An 11,107-nucleotide genomic window follows, 5' to 3' on the forward strand; every position below is an offset into this window, starting at 1 on the left:
TGTTTTGCACAGTTGTGAGTTAAAAGATGTGTCTCCATCTTAAAAATATTTTTGTAAAAATTAGCAAAAAACAATGCGCCCGATATGGGACTCGAACCCATGACCCTCAGATGACTTGAGGAACTCAGCTCTTAAAAGTCTGATGCTCTACCGACTGAGCTAACCGGGCTCACGTTTTAACGTGCATTATATAACGTTGTCTTGCATGCACTTATATTCCATGAAAATTTTTCAATGCGCTTGTTTCTTTGCTACTAAGTACTAACGATTTTCATATCGTTATACAATGTTTTCATTTTAATAAAAAAAATATACAATTATAAAAAAATATAGCAGTTGTATTAAATTTTGTGAGTAATTTCTAATTATGTAGTTATATATATATATATATATATATATATATATATATATATATGACAAAAAAAATGTCAAAACCAGCTGACAAAAAAAATTGTCATCTGGTCCATCGCTTGATTTAAGTTCACATCACTGTTGAGTAAATAATAAATAAACAAGAAAAATGGCGGACCGTGTTAAAGGTGCAATTGATTTTCGTTTTTTATTTTTTTCATTTCATATAAATTTTACATAAATATTTTTAAGTGATTATTTATAGTAAAAAAATACTTCTCTCTTTTATAAAAATTTGGCTCTTCAATGCTTGACAATGAACAAACCGGAACTCAAAAGTCAAAACTGACTTCTCAAAATTTTTCAATTTCACTTTTTAAATTAAAGTCTTTAATTAACTTTTAAAGCAAATTAGAAAAAATACTATTTCATACTTATGAAAGAATTCATATGAAAGAATGGGACGCCATATTAACGTATGAACCGAATGAATACTTTTTATTCTGGCTGATTTCAGGAGACCACATAAATAATTCAATAATTTTAACATGATAAAAGATAAAATAATCTTGTGAAGGCCACCTTAATTACTGTACAATACAAATAGAATTTATGTAATTGTTGATTAGTTAAACAACAGAAATGAAAGTTAAATGTAAATTAGATAGACCACTTTCACCAATGTAAGTCTATAAAAACAGAATACTTAATATTAATTAATACTGTTAATTAGTTAAACAACAAAAATGAAAGTTAGAAAGCAAATTTGATACAACCAATGTTAATTAATTGTTAACTAATTAAATAATTAGGAAAGGGAATACAAGTTGTCGTAGCTGAAGATGACCACACGTTTACATTAGATGAAAAAGCTCTGGCCGAAATTTTGCTTGATCCCCGCATTAGAAATCGCAAGGTCATGGTCGTTTCAGTTGCCGGAGCATATCGAAAAGGAAAATCGTTTTTGCTAAACTTCTTCCTCAGATATCTCAACTCGGATGTACGTTGTTTGCTTACTTTCTAGTTCTACTTCATTTTTTTTACTTTGTTTTCTTGTTCTAGACCTATAAAACATCAGTCACACCAGGAAGTGAATGAGCCTACTTTAATGAGTGAAACGTTACCACTGTTTGCATTTTGTTTGTTATTTCTTAATAGATGCAAGCTTAATAACTGTGATTGGTGTTCATTTTTAGCATGTAAGACTAGTTTATAAATATATAAAAAAATTTTATATGAATATGTATTTCTATGTGAAATTTTATATAAAAGTAAATTAAACAAACAAAGCCAAAGTTTATATAAAATTGAATTTATCAAACAAACAAACTAAAATTAATATGGCATCCATTTGTTTAAGGGCAAGGAAAACTGGATGGGTGAGCCAAATGACCCGCTGATTGGATTTCAATGGCGGGGTGGTTCCGAGAGGTTGACATCGGGGATTCTCATCTGGAGTGAGCCCTACATCATTAGGAACAACAAGGGGGACGAGGTTTTTTGTTGTTGCTGCTGTTTCTAGTTACGTTAAATTAATTTGGTTCAATGGTATAGTTAAAGAAAAATGTTGTTTAAGAAAAAAAATTTTTTTGAAGAAAAATATTTTCCATAATTTGTCATAAGATTACATATTTTATTATATGTAAATTCATGGGACAATTCTGTTGTATCAAAATTTTTAGCTCTAGGAAGTTCATATCTGTAAATTTTTCAGGTGTATTGTATGCCTTGTGTAGGGGATCCTTATCATTTTTATAGTGTGTTGTGTAAGAAAGCCTGTTGCAATCTCCAATATTTTCTATCCAACATAGTTGATAAATAAGTCAATTAATTCATAATTCATAGTCAAAAGAAAGAATTAGAATATGCATGAGTGCTGACATTATACACAAATTCACATGCCCACACACATACACTTACTCACAGACACACACATTTTTTTGACACACACACATATTCTCGCACACTCAAACACACAAACACATATTCTTACATGCACACACACAGACACATACACACACATGTTGGTAGGTTTGTGTGTTGCTGATGGACACGCAGGGGGCATTCGATAGTCAATCAACTGTGAAGGATTGCGCTACTGTGTTCGCTCTGAGCACCATGCTGAGTTCGGTTCAGGTCTTCAACATCACTGGAAATATACAGGAAGATGATTTGCAACATTTAGAGGTTTGTCTGTCTGTGTGTATGTGTGTGTGAGCGTGCGGTGATTAGTTGAATGGCGTTCATTGGCTGGTTGATGGCGTTAGTTAGCTAGTTGAGTGATTACATTCAGACTGTCAATTATGGAATGTAAGGAAAAAAAATTCTGCTATTATAAGGTTACAGTGTTATAAAAATATTAGTAGCATTGCACACACACACACACACACAAACACGCGCGCGCACACACACAAACACGCACACACACATGCACACGTATAACCATTTTGTTTTCCTGCTCCACAAACTCAAACAGCTCTTCACTGAATACGGAAGGTTGGCTCTGCAGACTTACGAGGACAAACCATTCCAGGTTTGCTGGTTGGCTGGTTTAATTGATTAATGGATTTAATTGATTGATTAATTATTATTAATATTAATTATTATTGTTTATTATTATTATTAATTATTATTATTATAGACTCTGCATTTCCTGGTCCGTGATTGGCAGTACCCCTACCAACACCCCTATGGAGCTAAGGGAGGATCCGAGATACTGGCCAAGAGATTAATGGTAATAATAATAATAATAATAATAATTGTTATTAATATTATTATGATAATATTAACAATAATAACAATGATAACAAATAATTATAACAATGATAATAATTATAGCGGCCATGGTAATGATGGTGATAATATTTTTACATTGAAACAGATCAATCCGAAGCAGCATAACGAACTTCAGAATCTTCGTCGCCATCTTCAGGAATGCTTCAAGGTTGGTTGGCTGGTTGGTTGGTTTGTTGGTTGGTTGGTTGGTTGTTTGGTTGGTTGGTTATTGGTTGGTTGGGTGATTGGTTGATTGGTTGGTTAGACACAAACACACACGCACACACACTTGCAGGTAATCACCTGTTACCTAATGCCTCACCCCGGCCTCAAAGTTGCAACTGAGAGAGATTTCATTGGAAAGTTATCAGGTTAGTTGAATTTGCAAATGGATGAATGAACGAGTGAATGAATGAATAAATGAATGAATAAATGAATGAGTGAGTGAATGAATGAATGAATAAATGAATGAGTGAATGAATGAATAAATAAATAAATGAGCAAATGAATGAGTAAATGAATGAATGTTTTATGGAATTTGAAGAAATGAGTGAATGGATGTGTGAATGATTGTATGAATGAATAACGAATTGGTACTTGTATTAATACATACATGGATGAATTGATAAAAATGAATGTATGACTGACTGACTGAATGAATGAATGAGTGAATGGATAAATGCATAGATGGACGGACAAAAACCAAACCAACACTGACCTCCTTAATGACCCGACCCAGATATCGACGATGAGTTCAAAGTTCAGGTGAAGTCTTTCACTGAATCCATCTTTCAATCTGAGCATGTTGTCATTAAGAACATCAATGGCTCAGATATAACTGGCAAGGAGTTGATTGAATATTTCAAGGTTGGTTGGCTAGTTTGTTGGTTCGTTGGTTGGCTGGTTGGTTGATTGGTTGGTTGGCAGGCTGATTGATTTGGTCTGTGATTACTTATGTAATTATTTGATTGGCTAGTTGGTTGTTAGTTGATTATCTGATTGGCTGTCTGGCTGGCTGGTTGGTTGATTGGTTGGTTGGCTGGCTGTTAAAAGATTTTTATTGGTTAAAATTAAAGAATGATTCATGCAAAATAAATTTTGTATCAATCAATAAATCAATCAATAAACCGATCAATCAATAAACTATTCATTCACTTACTTATATTACGTACATTTGTTCTTCCATCCATTTTTACAGTCAATCAATCACTCATTTAATCAATCACTCACTCACCATATGTATGTATTTTTACGACCCGTCATCATAAATTGATTAATTTATCAATCAATTAATCAATCAATTGATCAACCAATGAATAAATATATATCAATCAATCAATCAATTAATCATCCAATCAATCAATTGATCAATCGATTGATTGATCAACCACACAGGCATATTTGAAGGTGTACCAGGGTTCAGACCTTCCTGAACCAAAGTCCATGCTGGAGGTAAGGGGCATTTCCACACGCACGCACACACGCGCCCATAAATATTTTAATTATATAATTAATTAGAAATATTATTCTAATTATTTTAATTTGTCATTATTGTATTACTCATTACTACTTCCATTATTGTGTTGAGGAGTCGATGACGATGATGATGATGATGATGTTAGTGATGGTGAGAACTTATTTTTATTGTTATTATTATTAATATTATTATTATTATTTTATTGTTATTATTATTACAAATTTAGTTCAATCTAGAAACTCCAAACAACAACGGGCAGTTAGGCTCTCATGTGCATTTAATTATTTCCAACAATAACTCCATCCATTTTTCTCTTTATGTCGTTGGTTTCCCGTAATAAAAGAGTTTACATTATTGTTATTATTATTATTATCATTATTATGATTATTATTATTATCAATTGCGCCACAGGCCACATCGGAAGCCAACAACTTAGCCGCCGTTGCCACTGCGAAAGATTTCTATAATAAAGAGATGGAGAAGGTTAGGCGTTCGTTCGTTCGTTCGTTCGTTTATCTGTTCGTTCATTTATTTGTTCTTTTTTTTTGTTCGTTCGTTTATTTGTTTGTTTTTGTTAGTTTATTATTATTATTATTACCATTGGCATCAGGTATGTGGTGGCGACAAGCAGTACATGAAGATGGAGCAGCTGAAGCAGGAGCATGAGAGGTGGTTCTTCGCGGCCATCAAGATGTTCAAGGACACCCGCAAGATGGGAGGTTCGACTCGACTGGGGGGAGGGGCATAATAATAATAATCATAATAATCATAATGATAATAATAATAGCCCTAGTCCCTGAAGCAAGTGCACGAGAGAAATTGACCTTTAACCTTTTAATAAAAATAGTTATGATGATAATAATGATAATAATAACAATAATTATTATTATTGTAATGGGAATGATAACGACGGTGATAAATTTCAACCAATAGGTGCGGACTTCTGTGCAGTGTACGAGAAGCGGCTTGAGAAGGATCTGCTCGAAATGTACGATGCTTACCTCAAGAATAATGAGGTGGATGCTTATTGCTTCGATTGATTGATTGACTGACTGATTGATTGATTGATTGATAATTGATTGATTAATTGATTGATTGATTGATTAATTGATTGATTGATACAGTAACACATTCAACTGAACAACCATACAGGCCAAGAACGTAGCGTCAGCCCTTCAGACGCCATTAGTTTTGGTCTTGTTGGCGGTCGTGGTCTACATATTATCCGGTGTCTTTGGTTTGTTGGGGGCGGAGTCAATCGTGCGCTTATTCAACATGGGGTTGGGGTTGGCAGTTCTGCTATTGGTTGCCTGGTCCTACTCTCGATACACAGGTCAGTTTAGGGTGGTCGGTGAGTACCTCGATGCTGGGTCCAAGTTCGTTTGTGAAGTTAGTTGCGTTTGCTTGTTTGTGTTTCGTTCGCGTTCGTTTTCAGTTTGTCATTCATTCATTCATTCATTCATTCATTCATTCATTCATTCATCACTCATTCAACACTAATTCATCTAATCTACTTACTTATTCATTAGCTCATTTACTCACTCGCCTACTCACTCACTCACTCACTCACTCACCACTCATTCACTCACTAACACTCACTAACTCACTCATTTCAACGAACAGCATGCAATGAAAAAAGTGCCTGCTGAGAGCGTCACAAACCTGGCCATCAACGCCGCGAAAGGTGCCATGACAACTGACAAGAAAAGAAACTAATTGATTGATTGATTGATGGGTTGATTGGTTGATTGATTGGTTGGTTGATCAAGTGATGATTGATTCGCTAACAAACTAACAAACAAACAGCTTGCAACAAAAATTCTTTGTTTATATTTTTTTGTGGTTTGTTTTTTGCATGTAGATGTTTTGTTTCGTTTTTGTTGTTGATTGATTGATTGGGTGATTGATTGTTTGACCCCAAACTCTGCATTGAAAGCTATTTATTTCTATTCTAAATAATTTTTTTTATACAAATTTTTTCGATAATTTATTTTGGCCAGTTTATTGATAAAATAATTCAACTAATAGTAATAATAATAATAATTTTAATATTACTTGTACTCGTTTTTTTACGATTATTCACTATTTAGGGTGTATCTCGCAAAGAAACACCTACACACACACGTACAAACACATACACGTACACACACATGCACGCACACATACACGTACATACACACATACGCACACACACACATTAACGAAATTTTCAATATATATCAATTGTATCATTCATCAATAAAATGAAGATTGTTTGTGTATGTATGATTTAGTTGCTAAAACAGTAGACACGCCATGTTTGCTTATTTCGGCTGTGCACATCTTTTGTGCCAAATTCGTTTATATATATTATCTTTATTATTCGTACGTTTTGTGTGTGTGTGTGTGTGTGTGTGTGTGTAAAATTGCAATGCACGATTTCATCAGATCTTGGGTATAATTTCAGGTGTTGTTATTGCAGATAATCAAATGCTGGCAAATTTAATTAATTCACTAATTAATTAATTATTAATTAATTAGAGTGTTAATTAATTATTTTTTCATTGGCTGTGCTGTACGATTAGATCGAATTATTTAGCAACTTTTTAAATTTGCGCTATGTATAAATTCTTCAAAATAAAAAAAAAATAAAAAAATGATAAATCTGTAGTTTCGAGCTCGTAAACAATTTCATGAGCTTTTTCCGCAAGGCACATTTCGATTTAGATGACTCACGGTTTTAAAACATTTCGTTATACTGTTTATCATGGTTTGTTTGTATTTTATATACAGTAATACGTTTCAGTGCCAGCAACTTCTTAAGAGAACTTCAATCAATAATCCTTTTCGTTTATTTGTTCTTTCGTTCTATTTTATTCATCCATTTCTTCATTCATTTATTCTTTCGCTTTTTCATCCCTTCCTTACTATTCCAAACATGTGACGTTGTACGTATTCATTGAATGATTGGATGCCTGGTTGATTGCTGGTCTGGTGTGCAGCACTGCATATTCATGAGTGCTACATTATTGACACCGACATTTGAGATATTCAACAATTTTATTTGATCCAAACTACATATTTTAAATTATGATCTAAATTTAAAATCTACAAAATTAAGCATCATCTCTCATCAATTTATTTATTACCCGCTGTTGATTGCATGCATCTCACCATATTAATGTGTTAACGTTTCCCTAATTTAATTTGCATTTACTAAATTTATTGCAATAATAAAAGAATGTTTTATACTTCCGAGTTGTTTCAAATTGTTAAACGATTAAAAACAAAGTGTGACCAAAAAATCTCTTTATTAATGTGACTGTAATATGAGATGTGAAATACTTTTCCATATGTGGATGATTCGAATCTCAAGCTTCTCTTTTTTCAAATTTTTTTGAGTTAATATGACGTCTTAGTCGATTGAAATATATATGCTAATCTAATAGATACGATCATTCATTTCATCCTAGTCAAGGTAGACTAAACTAGTCAAGTTCTTGGTGATCTAAATTCAATCATTTATTTTAAACCGAAAATTGTATAAAATTTGAAATAAAAAAAAACTAAATACACATAACATAATTTACAGAAATGAATGTCGCATACAGTCGTTCAAAATTCAAAGACAAACAGAGCGGTAGAGAAATGAAGAGACAAGCATTTAGGATGAACAAACAAAAACAAAAAACTTTTCAACAAGGGTACAAAGTGGCAAAGGTCAGATAGCCAGTATGACCTGTCCTACTTAATGAGGGCATGCAAGATTTAAATGTTAAGTTCATTTTTAGATGGTCATTATGCGTGATTTGTTTGGCGCCATGCTGCTGAAGAGTAGCATGATAACTTGATGAATTCAATTTAATGTCTTTGCTGTCTGAAAATAATTCTTCCCTTTTATCACTCTTGAAATGTTTTAACTTTCTTTGGTGAGTTTGTGGTCGTTGTTTGTTCTTCCTGGTAGTTTCATCTAACGTTATAAGACCAATAGGTGGCGAATGTACGTAATAGTCAGAAATAATAATGGGACTTTCATTGTTATTATTATAGTTGATGGTAGCGGTAGTAGCAGCAGTAGTAGAAACATTAGCCGTAAGAGCAGCTCTGTTGTGGTGTTCTCCTACTTTTGCTTCATTATCGACCTGCATTTCATTGCTGTTATCTTCATTACATTCTCTACCTGATGAATCAATATTGCTATCACCAACATTATTATTATCATCGTCATCATTAATACTGACAGGACAACTTTTGTTCATTATCTCAACATCAGTACCAGCTGTAGTATCATCTGTAGCAACAACAGCACCAGTAGTAGTAGTAATAGTAGTAGTGGAAAGAACTTGAAGACTTTTATTTGATTCACTGGCATGACCCACCATGCTGAATCCCAAATCAGGGATGGGCAGACTCATGGTGCGCACTTCAAGTGGGCAGTTCAAACATTCGCAAGTTTCAATGGCTACGAATCCATTGGCGGCCAGGGCAGTGCACGTCTTCTGAACCTGCTCGATGCACGGTGAAAAAGAGCATATGCGACCACCTGAATTAAGAGAAAAGGATAAAATGTGTTTGATTTAAAAGCTTGCAAATGAATGGCTCAATTAAATGGCTTGAAGAAGTGTATCATTCTTTCATCGTTTGAATGATTTTGTTTGCTGTGTTTGTCCATTGTTATGGGCAGTTTAATGGTAAGCTGTATTGTGACGAGGGTGCCAAATATTCAAATGATAAATTTATTAAAAATAAATCAACGAAGACATCTTAGAAATTTATTATCATGATTGTGAAGTAAAATAGACTTGAACATTATTTTTGACCCACTAGCAAACCTGGAATGAGTGACTGTTTAGCGAAAGGAACGGCCAGCCAAGGTTTAGGAAGGTCGAGGAAAACAGCATTAGCTACTGATTCAAGATCGAATCCATCTCTACAAACATCTCTGTGCTTGCAAACCACGTTTTTTGAGTCGTAGCCATGACTTTTGAATTCTTTAGTTGCAATTTCTGAACGTAATTCGTGGAAATCAAATGTGTGAAGGCAGCCTCCAGGTGTGATTGTTCGAAGGATGGAGTGGGATAATGATCCACTACCAGTGCCTATGGATGGTTGATGATAAAACAGACTTATCACATTGATCATGATTTCATGAACCAAAAATCATTAAAATGTTTACCTTCAACAAACTCACACATGAATTTAATTAAGTGTTAGAGCAAATAAATAGTATATAATAAATAACTATAATAAATTCACCAGGTATTTGAACTACATATATAACAATATCACAAACTCTAATAAGTAAAGTATAAAAAATAAATAAAATATAAAAAAATACCCGATTCAACGACGACAGAGCCAGGCTTCAGATCTAGGTTGTAGACGATCAGACTGATATCAGTGCTGTACAATATCTGTGTCCGGTGCTTCAACGTTACAGTCCACAGTTCAGGCGTCGGATGGAGTAGGTAGACGAATCCTCTGGAGAGTAATAGCTTTTTGCCGTACGACTGTCCTACCAGATCATCGTGCTTTACCGCACCGTACTTCGTCTGATGCATTTTACCTTTCATGACTTCAAACTGAAGCATGTTGTCGTAACCTATGTAAATTATAACCGTGTCGCCATATTCGACGTCTAATTTATAATTAGAGAAACTCATTCTCCACCTATTTTATTTATTTATCTCGAAAGAGCTTTTTGTAATTTTAAAAAAAGGTAAACACGTGCAATTTCAAATTAAATAGATCATATAATTGGAATAGGGGAGGCCTATTTACCATTAAACAACACTTTCTTATGGGTTGAAGCAGGGATATGCAAAGAATATCAATTTTTGCAACTTTTAATTATTTTCGGTAATGTCGATTTCATTTGTTTAAATTTATACCAAATAAAAGTAATTAATTACCATATTGAATAACAATTTAAAAAAATAAAATTTTAACATTTTAAATAAAAGCAATATTCCGTAATTAGTAAATATACTATCGTAACTTTTGACTCGAACCTCACCCTCCATCTCCCCTCCAGAAGTAAGCTCCTTGTTCAACCGTTGAAAGTGAGCGAAGGCCGTTATATTTATTCTAGTTATATGTATATCTATTATATGTATAACAGTATCTTATTGAACAAAATAGTATCATAAAATAAATAAAGATACTTTTTTTTAATATAAAAAATTCTCAATTTGATTTCATTGCGATATCGATGATGATGATGATTGTGACCTGACTAATTAAAAAACATCAAATAAAATTTATAATATATTATAAATTTGAACTGCGTGCGCACATATGTAGCACTGATTACTGTTGCGTTTATAATGAATTTATATACTATATAGTCTATATAAAGCGAGCAAAATTTTAATTTAAAAGCGCTTATAACTCTATGCATATTGGCTCAGCTTGGAATTGGATGTTAAGCAAGGTGTGGTCTTAGACTATTTGGAATTCTCCCAGAAAAATTTGCGCAAATATGTAGCACTGATTACGACTATTGCGTTTATAAGGAATTTATAT

General features: G+C 33.2%; 2 protein-coding genes across 2 annotated transcripts; one reads left to right on the forward strand and one right to left on the reverse strand.

Annotated features, from left to right (window-relative positions):
• Nucleotides 1-939: 939 nt before the first annotated feature.
• On the forward strand, nucleotides 940-6,632 carry HELRODRAFT_98540 (hypothetical protein). Its single transcript, XM_009016272.1, has 15 exons — nucleotides 940-1,038; nucleotides 1,060-1,351; nucleotides 1,712-1,846; nucleotides 2,383-2,538; nucleotides 2,828-2,884; nucleotides 2,993-3,085; nucleotides 3,233-3,295; nucleotides 3,422-3,497; nucleotides 3,866-3,993; nucleotides 4,522-4,578; nucleotides 5,015-5,086; nucleotides 5,214-5,322; nucleotides 5,537-5,619; nucleotides 5,756-5,992; nucleotides 6,227-6,632. The coding sequence occupies exons 2-15, from the start codon at nucleotides 1,271-1,273 to the stop codon at nucleotides 6,317-6,319; spliced, it is 1,440 nt and encodes a 479-aa protein (XP_009014520.1). The 5' UTR covers nucleotides 940-1,038; nucleotides 1,060-1,270; the 3' UTR covers nucleotides 6,320-6,632.
• Nucleotides 6,633-8,277: 1,645 nt separating this feature from the next.
• On the reverse strand, nucleotides 8,278-10,395 carry HELRODRAFT_191074 (hypothetical protein; the record flags this gene model as incomplete). The annotated part of the gene is made up of 3 exons (XM_009016273.1): nucleotides 9,918-10,395; nucleotides 9,415-9,678; nucleotides 8,278-9,125 (listed from the first exon to the last, which is right to left on the reverse strand). Exons 1-3 carry the CDS (start codon nucleotides 10,243-10,245, stop codon nucleotides 8,278-8,280), a joined length of 1,440 nt encoding a protein of 479 aa, XP_009014521.1. The 5' UTR covers nucleotides 10,246-10,395.
• Between the last annotated feature and the right edge of the window lie 712 nt (nucleotides 10,396-11,107).

Source organism: Helobdella robusta (genome assembly GCF_000326865.2).
Source record: "Helobdella robusta unplaced genomic scaffold HELROscaffold_18, whole genome shotgun sequence".
Classification (NCBI taxonomy): domain Eukaryota; kingdom Metazoa; phylum Annelida; class Clitellata; order Rhynchobdellida; family Glossiphoniidae; genus Helobdella; species Helobdella robusta.

Bases quoted from the DNA above. Each gene is read 5' to 3' on its own strand.
- HELRODRAFT_98540 (XM_009016272.1), top strand. From the start codon at position 1,271: ATGGTCGTTTCAGTTGCCGGAGCATATCGAAAAGGAAAATCGTTTTTG. The intron at 2,539-2,827 runs GTTTGTCTGTCT...AAACTCAAACAG, and splicing joins ATGATTTGCAACATTTAGAG to CTCTTCACTGAATACGGAAG. The intron at 5,993-6,226 runs GTTAGTTGCGTT...TTCAACGAACAG, and splicing joins GGTCCAAGTTCGTTTGTGAA to CATGCAATGAAAAAAGTGCC.